General features: G+C 38.1%; 2 protein-coding genes and 1 pseudogene across 2 annotated transcripts; 1 reads left to right on the forward strand and 2 right to left on the reverse strand.

Annotated features, from left to right (window-relative positions):
* Positions 1 to 4507: 4507 nt before the first annotated feature.
* Positions 4508 to 10832, reverse strand: LOC131303064 (mitochondrial adenine nucleotide transporter ADNT1-like; annotated as a pseudogene).
* Positions 9501 to 11422, forward strand: LOC131303547 (putative pentatricopeptide repeat-containing protein At5g52630). Its single transcript, XM_058330463.1, has one exon. It carries the CDS (start codon positions 10850 to 10852, stop codon positions 11270 to 11272), a length of 423 nt encoding a protein of 140 aa, XP_058186446.1. The 5' UTR covers positions 9501 to 10849; the 3' UTR covers positions 11273 to 11422.
* A 3426-nt stretch (positions 11423 to 14848) lies between these two features.
* On the reverse strand, positions 14849 to 17244 carry LOC131303066 (albumin-2-like). Its single transcript, XM_058329854.1, has 2 exons — positions 17006 to 17244; positions 14849 to 15552 (listed from the first exon to the last, which is right to left on the reverse strand). The coding sequence occupies exons 1-2, from the start codon at positions 17073 to 17075 to the stop codon at positions 14849 to 14851; spliced, it is 774 nt and encodes a 257-aa protein (XP_058185837.1). The 5' UTR covers positions 17076 to 17244.
* Positions 17245 to 18189: the final 945 nt, after the last annotated feature.

Consider the following 18189-nt stretch of genomic DNA (forward strand, 5'->3'; position numbering starts at 1 on the left):
GTTGATGATGTATTTCGTTTCTTTCTCTAGTTTGGTGGCTGGCATATTGCCATCCTTCTTTGCTTCGGGTTTTGTATGGTTATGGTTGTGATGCCTTTTGCTCTTTTTCCTTTAATCATTGTAATTGTCTCCCATTTATGGTGATTAATAATTTTTTTTTTGCAGGTGGGATTGCAGAGGATTACATGTGGAGAGGATGTTCTTCAAAATCCTTTGAAGTACCTCTAACCTCAGATGAAGAAAAGGATGCTCAATTAGCGGTCTGTACGGTGTTTTATATTAATATCGGAGCAGTTAAAGAGGCCTTTGGGTAATCTTTTTTTTTTTAAGAATGTGAGTGAGGATATCCAAACACCGATGTTCCAGTGGGATACAAGAAGCGAGGGGGAGTTCTTTAGTATGGGATTTCTTGCAAGAGCTCAAGGAGCAACTCACATCAAAAATTACTATTCTTTAGAGGAGCAAATCACACAAGGTGGTTTGCCTCTTGTTTCCGATGGACGACACATCCCCACGGCTTTGTTTCAACCACTGCAAATAAACTTTGGATACCGAAACCCACCCCTAAGCAAAAAACTGTGTTTCAGTATGAAATATTTGCTCCTGGTGGCATTCTTGCTTGTCAGTCTATGGATGAAAGAAATCATTACACGGAGCAAGATGAGGTCTCATTTGTGGATGGTATCGCCCCGCGATACATCCGTTCTGCTCAAAAATTCAACCATGTAATTGCTGAAGATGGCGTGAGGTAATCTATGTTTTACTTTAGCCCTATACAAAAATCTATGTTTTACTTTAGTCCTGTACAAAAATCTGCTGCACAAAGCAGATAAAAATCCAAGGGAAAAGAATTTCTTTACAAAAATAAAAAACCACTTTTCGTGAAGTCACTAAAAACGGGAAACTCATCCTAACCAACAAAATGTAAAAACTTGTACAAATATATTTTCAACCAACAACAAAATATCACACTTGGTATTTTACAAGTGGGGTTGTCATATACAATTATGTCTCCTGACAATGGACACGATATTCGTGCAAATGGTACGGATATAATGCTTATTGACCATTTGGTTGACCACTTTTTTCACTACCGGTTCGGTGTGACAATTATTGAAACTAATGGGTACGATTCTCGTGCATGGCACGCGGCCGTGCACCTAGTGTAGAATTAATATTCTGGTGATTTCTTTGCAGTAAATGGGAGCCTGCTGATAATGTTCTACTAATTAATTCCGACTTCAATCCAAAAGACGGAGGGAAGATCAAGGAAAATTGCTTGTTAACTTGTTACAAATATCCAAATTCAGATCAAGAACCTCTAGAACTACAAAATTACGTGTGTCAAGTCAAAGCCCAAGAGGCTTACAAGGCTCCGATACAAGGCCCCGCCGAATGTGGATGTGGATTTTGTCAGAACCGGGACTAAATGCTCTATCCTTGATGTACCCTGATCCAAATTTTGTTTACTGGGACTAGATGCTATATCCTTGATGTTATTTCTTCCAGTAGCATTTTATTATGTGATCATTGATTTATCTTCTTGCGGGTATACTCATATGAGCCCGGCGCTGTAGTTTCTCTCTTTTTGCTTTCGGTTGGTTCCTGGCCAATTGTGCTTTGGGGGGTTGGAGCGGCATATGATTGTCGAGAGGTTGGGTGTCAACCTACTTGGGATGCTTCCTTCTCATTGTGATGCTGTTTTTCTCCTCTCCTTTTGATCTTGTAATCACTTCCAAGATAATAAAATTTCTTTCGCCGTTCAAAAAAAAAAAATTGTAAGTTGATTTTTGTGCGCTCTACTATATTGACTGTGAAATTCCAATTGAGTTATTTACACTAATTTGCCTTGTGTTTGTCTTCATTTCTTTTATGATTCTATCCTCTGTGTTTGGAACTTGAGAAAAGTGAGGAAAAAAAAAGGAATGTTAAAATTTATCCCTCCTCTTGTTTGTTTTGGAGAGAAAGAAGAGATAAAATAAAAAAATCTAAGTATTTTTGAAGAGAAAGAAGAGTGAAAATTTCCTCCCACTTTTCTCTCACTTTCCTCTCATTTTATTTTCTCTTCTTTTTCTTTCCCTTCCACATGAGAGAGAGATGACATTTTTATCATTCGACCTAACCAACTTGTCATTCCAATTATTTGCATTTGAGACAGCCAAAAAGGACTGAACTGCAAATACCACCTTTGTCGTTTCATCTTTATCTTTTTACATAACGGGTGAGTTTAAATTTATGTTAACTGAATGATCGAGACATGATTTTCACCTTCCCTTCTACTTCTCTTTGCCATGGTCGACCCTTTTACTTTTGGAGGCCTTGGGTGTACTCAAAACACAAGGCCCTATCTATTTTTCTAATTTTATATGGAACCAAATTAATCAAGTCGTACCATATCAAAAATAAATTTATAAAAAATTGGAATTAGTCCTTATTCGAAAATGGAAAAATGACGGCTAAGGATGTGTTTTCATAATTAATATCCGTCAAGAACATTTTCAGTATTAACAAATGTTCTTAGCCTGTCCCTTGGCGGGTATTAATTATCAAAACATGTCCTGAGCCGTTATTTTCCCTTTGAAAATCAAAAGACCAGTGGTCGAGTTCAGGTATCGATCCGAAGGACAATTTGGCTAAGTTACTATGAATTCGATTGATTTTGATTGATTTCTAGATTAATCAGAAAGGAAAAGGAGATACCACCTTGTCGTTTCATTCTTTATACATAACGGATGAGTTTAAATTTATGTTAACTGAATGATCAAGACCCTTCCCTTCTTGACGGTGTGACCCTTTTACCTTTTGGAGGCCTTAGGCATACTCGAAACACGGGGCCCTATCTATTTTTTAATTTTATTTGGAACCAAATTAATCGTGTCGTACCATATAAACCGAACCGAGCCTTGTGTCCCAACTAATTGGGGTTGGCTACATGAATCCTGATTTTTCATTAAGCTCTGTGTGGGGCTACCCCTTCACTAGATTTAGTAAGCCCAAGTCCTTTGGTATCATAGCCTTCAAAGTTAGTTTAGGTATCCCTCGTCCCCTAGCCATACTATCTACTACTATCATGACACTCTTCTTGACTACTACGTTTGTAGGTCTATGATAAATATGTCCGAATCACCTTAATCTATTTTCTTTCTAACAGTTGATTTTTTCTTCCTTGTAAGTAGTAACTGGGGTAAATTCCAAGATCAAATGAGGAAATAAAAAGGATAGCGAAAGCTAAATAAATCAAATATGCTAAACCCATCTAATTTTATGGAGGAAAAAAAAGGGAATTAAGAACAAAAAACCGCTTAACCAACCTGATGATCAGAGCGAATATTAGCCCGTCATATGCCTAGTTAGGATCGTCTAATTTTTTTTACCATACATTTGTCAAAATAATACGTCTGTTTTCTGCTTATATTTTCTGTAATATAAGTACTCGTCTTTTGTGAGGAAATTATCGATTCTTAGACGGACTTACTTTTGTGCAAAGTAGGGGCCTATGATCCATGAAAAAATGGCTGAAAATGCCATAGAAAAAAATTAGGAAGACTGCAAAATGGTGGAAGGAGAGAATGAAGAAAATGGAGAGAATCATGGCTCCGAGGCATATTTGGGAATAAGCACAACTTTTCTTGGCAAGCTCAATCTCATTTTAATCCCCTCATTTTTCTCATTATCCGGGGAAGAATGCATCGATTTTGAGGAGAAAGAGAAAAATGAGAATGACAAGTTTCTTGAAGCGAAAGACCCTGTATCAAGATTGCATACTAAAAAGCGAGAAATAAGCGCATTCAAGGTTGTCGAATAGCGAATGCCAAGGTTTCAGACAAAGATAAGAGATTACAGGCAAGATTTTTGCATTTGTAGTTTTTCATATTTTATTATGAGAAATCTTTGAAAACTAAATTGTTTCGAGAGGACGTATATTTAGGGTCCAGTATATAAAGATACAAGTAGAAAATAAACAGGTTTGGTAGAAAAATAAAGTTTATTAGTAGGAGATTAACTGTTCCTTTACATTATATTCAGGCACTGCAGAAGAACGTGAAGATAGCACAAGATCTAGCAGCGAAGGAGGTAGATGCCAGAGACTAAATGTTGAATAGTTTTGTTCAATGTCTTGAGAGGAAATAGAGTGATTTAATCACCTCGTTGTGCCTGCAAATTGATTCTATTTTGATGGAGTGCGCAAGATTCATGAAAAGAAAGTGAATTTTGTGCTTGTTTAGGAGAAATCTACATGAATTTTTCATAAGATGGTTGTGTTGTTGAACAAAGATTTTGTTGCTCATGCCATTTTTTGTTGCATTGCTGTTTGCCAATTTTTTGGGGGGCAAACTTCACTTGTACGGTTATACCCCATGCGAATGCAACAAAGTGAACCAAAAGGGTATAACTGCACTTGCCCAAACCACATGGGTATAAGTGAAGTTTGCCCTTTTTTCCCCTTGTGTCAAGTCCTTTTGTAGCACATATGTGGAATAGCTCCAAAGAAAGCTAAAATACAAATTTTGAGGCTTTAAACCATGCGGTGTAGGATTACTTGTTTTCATCAGTTACTCTCTTCTGTTAGAAGTTGTAGCAACTAGATTTAGTTCCCTCCAAACTAATCCAAGTTGTCAAACTGCGGCCAATTTATGTCTCAAGTGGGACCCATAACATGTTTCCAGCAAATATACTAACAGACATTTCAATGGCTCCAGATCAAGGAGAGAGAGAGAGAGAGAGAGAGAGAGAGAGAGAGAGAGAGAGAGAGATTTCAACGGTTCAACCCTCGAAATATTTCTGCAACACTTGCGCTATCATTGGAATTGGTACAGTGAATGATTGTAACCCTATCATGTGGAGACTAGGTTTTTTGGAAGAGGTCCAATAAAGGTATTCAATGAAATAATGTTCAAGCCTCACATAAGTTGCTTCCAATCTATCCATCCACATCAATCAGAGCTTAGAAGAATTCAAAGGAACATTGGATAAACGAAAGATAAGAGGGGATGATATAAGATTGACCTTCACTGAATTGGGGACCAAACCCTTGTATAGCGCCCTGAAACCCTCATGCCGAACATTTTTTCTGAATGTATCAATCATGCCATTATATTCAAGTGCAGCCTTGCTCCTCCCAACCCCTGTGATAACAGACGCACATTGTTCCATCCCACCATTTGCATCCTTCGACGAATGACAGCAAGAGGGTAAGCAACAGTTTGGCCAACAGTTCCTGCTGCAGCTCCACATGCAAGCCTTGTGGTCACACTTAACTCGGAATCTTCAACAAGTCCAAAGGGTCTGCTTTTAATCAACCAATCCTTCAAAGATTCATACACGGCAAAGTTGACACCCACGTATGGAACCTGCAAATACCAAATCAGATCATAAACTCAGTGTACATGACCCAAGAAGGAAAGATAAAATTCTTAATAATGTTTATGGAAGGGGCAAATGGTGGAGTTCTAGGTCTTGTTTTTATGACAGACAAATACAATAGAATGCCTGCTTCAACTTTCCCAGCCAACAAAGAAAGATAGAATAGATATGCTACATCCGAAAAGAAATAACATAAACTATGCTTAGATCAAGTGTACAATGAATATTGTTCCAAACCATAGTGGCAATGGAAAATCTTATGTGCCTGCAGGAAGTCTATTTCAAGTGTACAAGTAGATAAAAATGCAACTACGACCAGAATGAAATGGCGCCACAGCCATGTTGAATTCAAGTACTAAAGTTGAAAGATGTGACGACGTTGTAACAAGATAGCAAGCAGCTGATCCAAAAAAATTAAATTAAATTAAACTCAATAGTAAGCTACCTTTACTTGGCTTCAAGCCCATAAGAGGCAGGAGAATAGTTGGAAGCCAGTGATTAGCTGCCCAGCTACAAAGTTGAGAAGCTACTCGTTTATGAGTAGGAATAAAATTTCCCTAAAAGGACTTAATGACTTATAACTCTCTCATTGATGCATCAAGGGCAAAAAGTGAATTCTAAGAATTGTGCAGCAATGGTGTTTTGTCAAATGTGTGAAACTCAAAGCTTCAGTTATTTTATTTTTGAATGGTCAGATTTGAATTTTGGACATAGCAAATCCTTCAATTTTTTTCATTTTCAGCTATCATAATTCGAATAATTGATTTTATAATTTGGTTTCACTGGGAATGCATGGATGCTAATACATTTTTAATCTTTGTCTACATGCTTCACCACAAACCTAATCGCTGAAAATAGGTTGAATTACCCCGAGCATAGGGCTAGGTCTATGTCAGCATAATATCCGGAAGTCCGGAATCGTTCCCACAGAAGCTTGTTAGGATTTGTAGATGTAAGGTTTGCGGCGTTTAGACGGCCAACTTTTGGTTTTGCTTTGAAAGGTGGAGAAATACTCTTATGAAAAAGACTAGAAATGAGTTTTAACTAGATTAAACAAGCGGCAAGGCGTTGGAGTTACTAACACCCGTAACTTAAGCCATCTAACCATTCTCAACGAAAACACGGTTGAATCACACGGCATAGGCTATCAACCGGAAGATTTAGCAATGGAACCATTAAAAGACTAGAAATGTAGTATGGAAAACAAGTGAGCTCTTTCATTCTCTTGGCAAACACAAACCGAGACATCGCTCCGGAACCATGTGAGCAAGCACATGATCACCAAAGATTAACATCACCAAGTTTTGTTACATAAAAGGCGAACCCTTCTCATTTTTCATACCGAACCTCTAGTCTTGAGTTGAGAAAGACAAGATTAATCTAAGTCACGAGGTGTTATTCACCCCGATGCCAAGCCTAAATGACTACTCACACATACTCAAAGAACTAAGCATGATAAGAAATTTAGGCATAAGATTTAACCGATAAAACCGGAAATAAACTTGATATTATAAAGGATCCCAACAATACAAACAACTTTAATACTTGGGATTTAAACACACTAGCAACACTTGAGTTCTTGAAAGATTACACTTAAAAAGCTTCAAAGGCAACAATGGAGTTCTAAGAAAATAAAAGACTTAAAGTAGATTGTATCTAGGTACAAACATTGTGATGGAGAGCCCTATATATACACAAGGGCTTTCTCTCTCTACAAAAGTCAGAAAATCCCATAAAAGCTACCTATTAAAGGAAAGTTTCCATAAATGGAAAGCCTGAAATAGCAACAAAAACATTTGTCGAAGGCAATAGGTATCGATATCATTATACATAGGTATCGATACCCTTTGATTTGAGATTCCCCATAGAAGACTGGTATCGATACTCTTTGAGAAAGGTATCGATACCCTCACGTTTGGACAACTTCTGGACCAAGATTGACCAAAAGGTATCGATAACAACATGAGAGGTATCGATAAAGATCTGCAAAACTGCAGATTTCAGGTGCTTGCTCTGCCCTTCTTGCATTGGCACCTCTGGGGCATCGTCACTTGACTCGTGAGACTTGGTGGCACAGCACCTCATGGCCTCGGGTGCTCAGTTACCCTGAGGATCGTCCTTGGCATCAAACTACGCCTTATTCTCGCGTTTTACTTGAAACGCTTACAAAAATACCTTATGCGCAATATTTAACAAAAACAGCCACTTAAATATACAAACGCCACAATTTGGAAGATTTGAGCACCAAGATTATACAATCTTGAGTGCTTATCACTACAAAATAGAGCTTCTGTAGCGGTTATAGTATAATATTTTACGGACGTGTTCTTGGCCACCCTAAAGACAAAATCCTGCCTTCCCTGTAGTTACCCAAAAAATAAGACTTGCAACTCCAATAACAGAAGGAAGCCAACCCTTGTACAAAGCACGTGGGCCTCCCTCCCGCAGCACAATTGATAAAGCATGGAACATTCCTCTGTACTGATAAGGAGACTTATCTGTCTGCAGAAGTAAGACAAAGGAAATACGGTGTCATTCTACTGCAAATACAATGGGAGAAGCTACCCAAAATTCGACACAAGACCCTTGACACTTACAATAGGGAATCATCAACCATAAAGAAAAGTTAAGTACCTGTGCAGTCAGCCTGCCACGAACCGTGTCCATTGGGTAAGTTGCCGACATGGCAATTATTCCAGCACAGGCTCCAGCTCCTAGGCATAATACAGGAGTGAGCTGAGCATCTTCTGCAATTCAGTGGCAAAAATGTGAGATGATCCCCATAATATTTGTCAACTTCCATATACAGATAGATGTCAACAAATCAAAGATAGCTTACTATTTGCGAATAAACTTGTCATGGATGCAAGGAGGCTTTTGAATATCAGAAATTAATGAGCTTATTTTATAAGTGCTTCTTTAGGAGTTAAACATCTATTTGTCCATCTTTCAAAAAAAAAGTATCTCTTCTCTTTCAGTCCCATTCCCATAAGAATAGCTACTATAATTGGCATATCGCCAGACAAAAAATAGATGATTTTTGAGCTTGAAATTACCTTTCATTTCTAAAAGTTCTTTTTTTAAGAAACTGGAACACCCCTAAAACAGAAGGAGACTCATATCCCCACTGCACATGATGCAGGAGCAGAACCCTTAGCTACTGGATTAATGTTAATTCTACAAAGAAACCAAAACTTTATAAGAAAAACTTGAATGGTGACAAAAGGAGAACAATTGTTTGCCTCTTTTGATCCTAGTGCAATTAGAATACTGGAAAATGTTTATTGGAGTAAAATATATAAGATGACCAAAAGACAGGCAGTTCACCAACTTCCACTCCACAAAACCAGTAAATGGAAAGAGAAGATCTACAAACACTGGGCAACAGCAATCTGAAAACCCTTGCATCCGAAATAACAAGCTAATTTAGGTTTCCAATTATTAAGCTACCAAACAACTGCCACTTAACACGTGTATAAACTATTGAGATAGTGCTTTATATCCACATAACTGAAATAAGGTCTCTGAACCCAAGACAACAATGAAACATAAAAAAATTAAATAGACATACCATTGCCAGTTTGCTGCTGGTAAAACAATAAGATAGCCCTGTTGTATAAAGCAGAGAACAGTCAGCAGAACTAACATGATACGCAATAAGTCAAGAAAATGAGTGATACAGAGATGGTGAACGCACAGTAAAGAGAGATCCATAAATCACATAAGAGGCTTGAATGTAGCCATTTTTCTAGTACAAACAAACATGGACATAAAACCGAAGTTACTGAACATAGTCCGAATCCAACAATTTAAATTCGCTTGGAACTCGTGAACAAATCATGTTCCACAAACAGTACAAGAACCATTGAACTGAAAATGCTGGAATCAGTCATCAAAATAAAGAACAATAAATAAATAGTACTAAAGAGGACACCCAACAAAAGAAAAAAGTAATCAATGAATAGTTATATTTGTCAAGAAACCAACAAATCTTACTTAGAAGCTTGCTCGTAGCTGAAGAACTTGACCGCTGAGTTCGGTACAATACGAGCACAATTTGTACCATTGCCTTTAAATAACCCTCTCAGGCCCTCGGTTCTCCATATATACTTCAGGCCTTGAACGGTACCATTGTACTTAATGTTGTGCAGATTTTGTACCTGCACGTCACAATTCAAAAGAGCCAAACAAGAGTTAGCACTCCTAGTCCTAGATGCCTTGAGTCGCACAAACCTAAGATATATATCTCAACATGTGGTTGGATGAACGCGCCATTTGAAGACCTCCATCCCCAGAATCAGTGATCCTACCCTCTATAGCAGTGATTTTTTATTCCTCTCCTTTCACCTTGTGAGATCCGATATTCTAATCTTGCGACGGTGATTGTTGCAGATTCTGCGCCTGGAAAAGGACGTCCTCATAGGAAAAGGACATCCTCAGATACATCTTTCTTAAAAGCTATAATGCGCTTAGATCTGAGGTTCCTCACAATCGAACCTTGATGCGCAAGAGTTGATTCTATACTGATCGAAGGCGTCTCAATATCTCCAACTGACATCAGAACCGACTCACTACCTGAAGTATTAGCTAACACGTCAACATTGGACATGCTCCGTACGAAAGCTTGAGAGTCACAAGTCATAGGTCCTCAGGATACCCGCTAATGCCGCCGATCTCAATGGGTAAGTAGTAATTTTGGAGAAGAGAGAAGGCAGGGATAACCTCTTTTTTTTTTTTTTTTGTTGTGAAGGCATTTGATAAATAAGCTGCTTTGCTTGTAATAATGGGCAACCCGACTCAAAAGATCCACAAAACAAGCATAATGTTCATGCCTTGGTTCCACTAAGTACATTGCAGTCATACGGTTGAAATACTTTAAGCCAATATCAACAAGACCACAATGGCTGCATCCGCAAAACAAGCCAGTAAATGAGATTTTATCAGGTCCATACTTCCTCCGTCCTTCGCAAGCTGTGTTCCTCCATACTCCTGTTGATATTCGGAATTAGGGTTTCAGAGGCCCAATTGTGGATTCGGAGAGAATTGAACAACCGGGAAAGAACATACTGTCGAAGTTCCCTTACAACCATGGCCAAATCTCTTACTTGAACCTTCAAAGTCCAACAGCTAAAGCACTAATGCTTCATCCACTTCCTCAAAGGAATACCCAACAACAAACTCCAACTTCAACTTTTCCTTCCACAAAATTCCACAAACCCCGTTGAATAACCAATGCACCTTCGAACACAACTATAAAAACATCTCAAACCTTCTTCTCTCTCTAACCCGATCAAGAACTCTCCCTAAGGGCCTTCAACTCCATGCCCACATCATCAAAACAGGATTCCAAGCAATCCCACTTCTCACTACCTCATCAACTTCTCTTTCTGAAAACCCAACTCCCACTTGATTCCCGCCGAGTTTTCGAAGAGATCCAAGTGAAGTCTTTCACTACTTGGAGCTGTCATTTCTTGTTTTGCTAAAAATGAGCTTCCTTTGTTATCTATTGAATTCTTTCTCCGAATGCTTGATTGAGGTTTTCGGCCCAATGACCATATATTTTCCTAGCGCCATGAAAGCTTGTGGGATGCTTTTGTGGTGTGAGTTTGGGATATCAGTTCATTGTCTTGCTTTGAAGATCAGGTTTGATGGCGATGTGTTTGTGGGGAGTTCTGTAGTTGATATGTATGCGAAATGTGGGGAGATAAGAGATGCACGAAAAGTGTTTGACGGTATGCTGGTGAGAAATGTGGTTTCTTGGAGTGGATTGATATGTGGGTACACGCAATTGGGTGAAGATGATGAGGCATTGAGGCTTTTTAAGCAGGCATTGTGGGAGGATTTGGATGTTAACGATTTTACTTTTTCGAATGTGATAACGGGTTTGTGGCAATTCTACCCTTCTTGAATTGTGAAAGCAAATTAAATACACTGTTTGTGCTTAAAAATGGGGTATGATTCATCGAGCTTTGTGGGTAGTTATCTGGTTTCTTTGTACTCAAAGTGTGGGGTCATCGAAGGAGCTTATCAGGTTTTTGAAGATATACCCGATAGGAATCTGGGCATGTGTAATGCAATGCTTATTGCTTGTGCTCAGCATGCACACACAAGAAAAGCATTTGATTTGTTCAGACAGATGGAAAGTGGTTGTATGAAACCCAATTTCATAACTTTCTTGTGTGTTCTATATGCCTGTAGCCATGCAGGACTAGTATAACAAACAATTCTTGCGTTTCTCTTACCATCAAAGGCCTGAAGCGTCATTTATAAACCATTCTCATTCTCTTATGCAGTAAATGGTGAAAGTCAAGAGAATTTCCACATAACTAATGCATCTATCCATGGTAAATTCACGAAGCTGGAGTATACGAGTAGTTTTTGAGAAAATGTGAAGCATAAAATTTAGCAATCAAACAACGCGGTTAATTATTCTAGGTTACTCCACAAATGCGGTGTGAGAACTCATTAAATACAACACTTGTTATTGGGCTTAGGTGTTGTAACATGCACTACAGTCTTTGATACACCAGCACCATGGACCATCAAAGCAGACTTCCCCTGGGGCAGGGACCAAAGTGTCGAGATATAAAAAATGTTGGATCTACTAACCTCAATGAAGCAGATAAAAAAAAAAAACCTCAATGCACATCCAGAAACTTCATAATTCATATCACTATATGTTCTCACAAAATAGGACGTATTAGACAAATTGGAACTCCCCGAAAACCTCTGATGATTGCACTATGAACAAAATGCTTCACGAAAGTAGCCCCAAACGTGCCAAATATTGAAAGCACTTAATCCAGGAAACATAAGATTGAGAGAAGGCCAATTGCCTGGGAAGGTCTGTGAGAGATATTCCAACTATTAGAAACAAGCATCCAACTGTAAATCAAGGACAACAACCTGGATTGAAAAGAAAATCAACCTTGCGAGGGATAAGATGGTGGGGAAATCGAACCCAATTCACAAGAAAATACCGGTTCTTATTCACGACGACAAACCTATTCCTGAGTCTCTTATCAATGTCCGATACATCAATGAGATATGGAAGACAGGACCTTCTATTTTACCTTCTGATGCCTATGATCGTGCTACTACACAATTCTGGGCAGCCTATTTTCATGAGAAGGTAAGATTTTTTCAATTTGACTAAATGAGCTTAAAAGGGTAGAGAAAGAACGTACTCCAACTTAACACAGTCAACCCAAGCCGTTCGTTGTTCAGATCAAATCCATGCCGTCCATCCGAACAATGGACGGCCGGATTTGCGCACTTGGAGTTTGTAGTGAGGGGGTGCATTACAGCACCCCTGGAGCCCACAGTGAAAACAGATCATTTTATTGATCTAGACATTGAAAACATGCAGTTCAGTGGTCTTTAGTACAAATTGTTGGAAAACATATGAAGTTTCAAATTTGGGAACAACATTAGAGATTCAACAAACTCCATCACTACCCAAAGTTCGTTTTTTTTTTTTTCTTTTGGGTAAACCAAGAACCATATTATAAATAGAAACTAGGAAGCAAACAACAGTCTAGGGTACCCAAACCCAGTTGAGTCATCACAAAGTTGCGAATTAATACGTACAGGAGCAAACATCGAAAATACGAAAATCTAAAGCATCATTAAATAATATATTAGAAATGAACTTACAGGGGGACTTTAAATGAAAATTTCAGAGCAAAGGACTGAAAAAATCCTTTTTGTCTCGAATTGATACCTATAATTCTCTAGAAACATCTGTTAATTTAATGTACGATGGTCCTTAGAACTTATTTAAAGGGTTGAACACGGATTTGATTCCCGCAATACACGGATAACTGTTAAATTTTTTGTATCGACACATTAACCCAAAACGATACGAGTCATACGACTTGATTAGTTTTGACTCTTTAAAATTTTCTAAGGAGATTTGATTTTTAAATTCATGCTTGATTAGTGTCAAGATATTTGACACAATTATGTTAACATGTATTTTTGACACGAACCCTAAAAGACACGAAACCTGTAAACAACACGAAACCTGTAAACACAACTGGACATGACACAATGCCCATCCCTACCTTTGCAGTTTGCACGACCAAAACCACCCCCAGCACTCAGCTGTCGTGGTGTTGAGAGACAATGACATTCTCTACCACCAGACTACGTGACACCCATCCAACCCGCGAGGACCCAAATATGACTCAAAATCTCATACAAAACCCTTCCAACGTTGGGCAATTGGTTGACATCAGTAAAGGAAGCTCAACTTCCACGCATCACGAGCCAGGGGGCTACAATAAAAAAGACTAGTCACCTTGAGGCAAAGTTATTATACCCCTTGTATGCGCAAGATCCCTCAGTGTTCATCCAAAGTGAGATTGGGATTACAATTTTGGCGTGGGCACCCACCACACACACACACACACAGAGTGTTAACCTTATTTCCAAAGAAATTTTTTGAGTTGTTTGTAATTGCTTCAATGAATTTCAGCTTCCAATATTGGACTTGTTTGCTTTTGCTTCTTCCAGTCCTTTTGCTTCTGGACTAGTGCTTTTGCTTCTTCCAGTTCTCTGAAAGATTATACCACGCAACTTCTATGGATATGCTTATATACGAAATCAGAGAGATCCATTTTGCAGAATATAATACAAGCATCCAAAAGATAGGGAAAAATAATTCACCTACAGAGATCTGCAAAATCAACGTACTTCCCGCTACGAAGCTTTCTTTCCTTAGCAGCCAAAGATAACATTCAACACCAACAAAAATTAAATGAACTTAAGGCTTGAAAAAAATCCTCTTTGTCTCAAATTGATACCTATAATTCTCTAGAAACATCAGTTGATTTAGCATACGATGGTCCTTGGAACATATAAACGTTCAAGACCTAGTCTGTCACAAACTCTAAACATTAAGTAGCACTTTATCTTTTCCTCAACTTGTATCAATGTCAAGGGGAAAAGGAATGAATGCAAAAATACAGTACCTTTTGGCCTCTTGTTCAATCGCAGGGAAAGGAAAAGAAACTATAGGAATATTTAACTTTTCTGCATTTTAATTGTGTTCAACTAGTGAGCATGTTGTGGGGCCCATGTCTCTGACTTTCCCACTATGATTAGTTTTAACTCAAAACATGTCATGCAATTTCTACACAAGTTTCTACATAATTGAACTGCTTTTCAACTTTCACTTAAATTTCTTATAACAAATGAAAACGCAAAGGAAAATACTTTTTAGTTTCCTTTACTTCACGTCACTATAATCTACTAGGGATAGTTTTCATGCACTAATTTCTTGACAAGTGTACTTTTTGGCATTAAGGAGAGAAAAATAACCAGCATAGTACTCTAAGCCATTCCATTTCCATCGGTCTGTAAATACGTCTTGTATTTCCAATGGAAGGGTTTGGGACACAGCCGTAATGACTAACATGACCATCCAAACCAGATGTTTCTTAAAGAGGGACACATTTGGCCAATATGAAGGAAAGGAGTATCAAAGCGTCTGGTGAGGGAACCAAATTTGATCCATGCCCAGCGATCTTTTTTGAATAAGACAATTAGTTATGCTCTTAGCAAACACCACCTGAATTCCACTATCAAAAAAGGTATCTTTCAAAATAGGAAAGAATTCAGCGATCGGACAGATGGTGCCGACAAGGCCGCAGTTATCAAAACTATAGTTTATACAAACACACTGGTCGTCTTTGAAGAGGAAAGCTTCATTACTTTTCCAAGATTCAAGTGCAGCGTCTATGTCGCTTTCGAACAGAGTACATTGCAAGAAATGGAACATCTCAGTGATTTGTTTAATGTCATGACTCGGGTTTGAACTATAGTTAATCTTCACACATTCATCTCCTAAGAAGAAGATCGCTTCATTCTCACCATATCCAAAAGCTACGTCTAATTCATACTCTACAAAGAATGTGAACCTAAGGAATGGAAACCCTTTGCAGATGGGTAGGGGTCCCTCCACCACTTCGGCTCGTGAGGGGCCTTGAGAATAGTCAAACACCACATACTCGTTCCCCATGAATAGATAGGCTTGGCTTTCCTTGGATGAACGGAATGCAGCATTTATGTAGCTATCATTCTCGTTCTCGAGGTCAAAGTGGGCAATGGGCGCTTGTAGTTTCTCTTGCATGTCGGCTTGGGGTTGGGGTTGGTGAACAACAATGAAATCACTAGGGATCCCACCTGCAAGTTAATTGAAAGTGATCATGTTATTGCCAAACAATTGCTGCCTACACTCATTCAAATTACTAAAAATGCCACGAAAAGAAAAAAAAATACTTACAAATCCATCTCTAGATTTTTAGAAATTACTTATTAACACAAGAAAAACCTTAACACCTTCTAAGAGCATGTTGATAACACTTGTTTTTTATCATCATTGGAAAATGTTTCATTCAAGAATTGCCCGACGACACTTAGTGGAGCAACGAAAACATAAAGGAAAACCTAAACATCTCGTTCTTAAAACATGCTGCAAAAGAAGATAGAAACCGAGTCGGGGATGAAAGAGGAGGAGAGGACTATCTAAACTACGGGAGAAGAAACCAAAGCAGGAGAGATGAAACCCAAGAAAGGGTAGCTCATATTGATGATTAGAACATGTATAAATACAGATTTCGCAGCAATTTTTTCTCCCCTACCACATGAACAAACTTTTGTCCACTGGAATTGCATATTGATGAATGGAAACAAGGTCAAACCACTTGTGAGTTAAAGCAAGCTCACACAATTATTTGCAAACCAGGTCACAAACTTAAAAATTTCTCACTTCTCTCTCTGGATGGGAGATATCACAGAACACACAAACCCACTTTACTATGAGAAAAAGAAAATAACTCAATTATCGTCCTCCTCATCCCCTTCCGCCATCCCTCACGCTATGTTTTTCTCTAGGAATGGAAACGGGGCAGATATGGGGATATCGGTACACAATACTAAAACCATACCCGAATCCGCCCGATAAAAAAAACTGTGGTAGGAGAGAACAAATTCTACAAACCCTAGATTATTTAGACACAGAAATCGCAGATTACAAAACGAACTTGATGTAGTGAGAATAAAAGCTGAGGTATGGCGAGACTTTTTGCATATTTTAGATTGAGAGAGACATTCATATACAGACTCGTTATAAATCGGAGAGAAACAAATACTATCATAAATAAAGAGATATCTGAATTTGTGCAAAGATACATACATACATACATATATATGTATGTATGTATATATATAGGGAAATGATCATGCCAAAACTATTTTGTTCCTGCCAAAACTCTTTTTGTTCCTGCCAAAACTCATTCATTGCATGATTTAATTGCCCTCCACTACATCACTTACTTTACGAAAATACCCTTTTAAAATTCCATAATAATCGTTCGGATTTGAAAGGGCATTTTCGTAAAGTAAGTTGTGTAGTAGAGGGAAATTAAGTCATGCAATGAATGAGTTTAGGCAGGAACAAAAAAGATTTTGGCAGAAACAAAAGTGGTTTTGGCATTATCAGCTCCCATATATATATATATATATATATATATATATATATATATATATATATATATATATATATATATATATATATATATATATATATATATATATAAATATATATAGATACATGTCGGAGAGGCAAGTTTTATACCTGAACGCAAGCTATCCGAGAGAGAGAGAGAGAGAGAGAGAGAGAGAGAGAGAGCAGGGCATCCTGACATACGTCGATGGTCGAGGAGTCGGACATGGATGCGAAGGCAACAACGATTGAGAGAGACCCAGTCAGAGCGTAGGAAGCTAGTCTGAGAAGAGAGAGATCTACGGAGGATAGGGTGATCGAAGCTGAACAGAGGAGCGGCACTCTGATGACAAGAGAAACCCTAGATTTTGTTCTTAGAGCATCCCCAATGGGGATGTATTTTAGAAGGGGATGGATAGTTATTTTAGATGTAAAAAGTGGTTAAAAGTTAGTTTAATGTAAAATAGAACCCACCCCTCTCCAATGGTAAGATGTAAAAAATGGATGGATAATTAACTATTTTTCCCCAACTTTCTTAACTCTAATTCAAGTACTATTTCCGTTGAAAAAAAAAAATGGTATCCGGTAATCGATCATGTCTTCGGATCCACCGCCTTACCTGTAAAAGGTTGGATTATACAACGTGAGTCAACACTCAATAGGAAACATGCTAAAGGCGAAGATAAGAGAACACAAGCAAAATGCACAATACACAAAATAATTTGTCCTTGCCTACTTCTTTTTGAACAGATCAATTTGTTAGTATACGCAATATTGTAAGAAAACTTGCATTTTATTAAGCCTCAAAAGATAACCATTGGATATATCGTAACTTAGAACAAATGAATACATAGTAACTTTTACTTTTCAAGCATCCAACAGAAATAATGATAAAAATAATCTGTTCAGATAATAATCCAAATCTCCAAATACCAAGTTATAACCAAACCACGTAAGCTCATCTCATCTCATATATCCAAAATCCTTCAAACATAAAACACATCAAATTATAAGTCAATAGGAGAAAATAAGAGCACATAAGACCGGCAGTCCAAATTAACAAGTTGTGCACCAATTCTAGGCGACTGATCAGGTCCCTAATCATCCAAATTTATAGGCTACTAATCCAAAGGCCTATGGAACACCTTATCCCGTGCGGGTTTACGGACTATACACCGACGGATAAACTCGTTATCCATATGTTTCCAGCTACACAACAAGAATAAAATGGTCAAGTCAACCTCTAATACGTGGCTCACTAGCCTAAATAACAAGTATCAATACCAAATCATCCAAAACTATGAGAAAGATCGTAC

The sequence above is a fragment of the Rhododendron vialii genome, chromosome 10a (genome assembly GCF_030253575.1).
Source record: "Rhododendron vialii isolate Sample 1 chromosome 10a, ASM3025357v1".
NCBI lineage: Eukaryota > Viridiplantae > Streptophyta > Magnoliopsida > Ericales > Ericaceae > Rhododendron > Rhododendron vialii.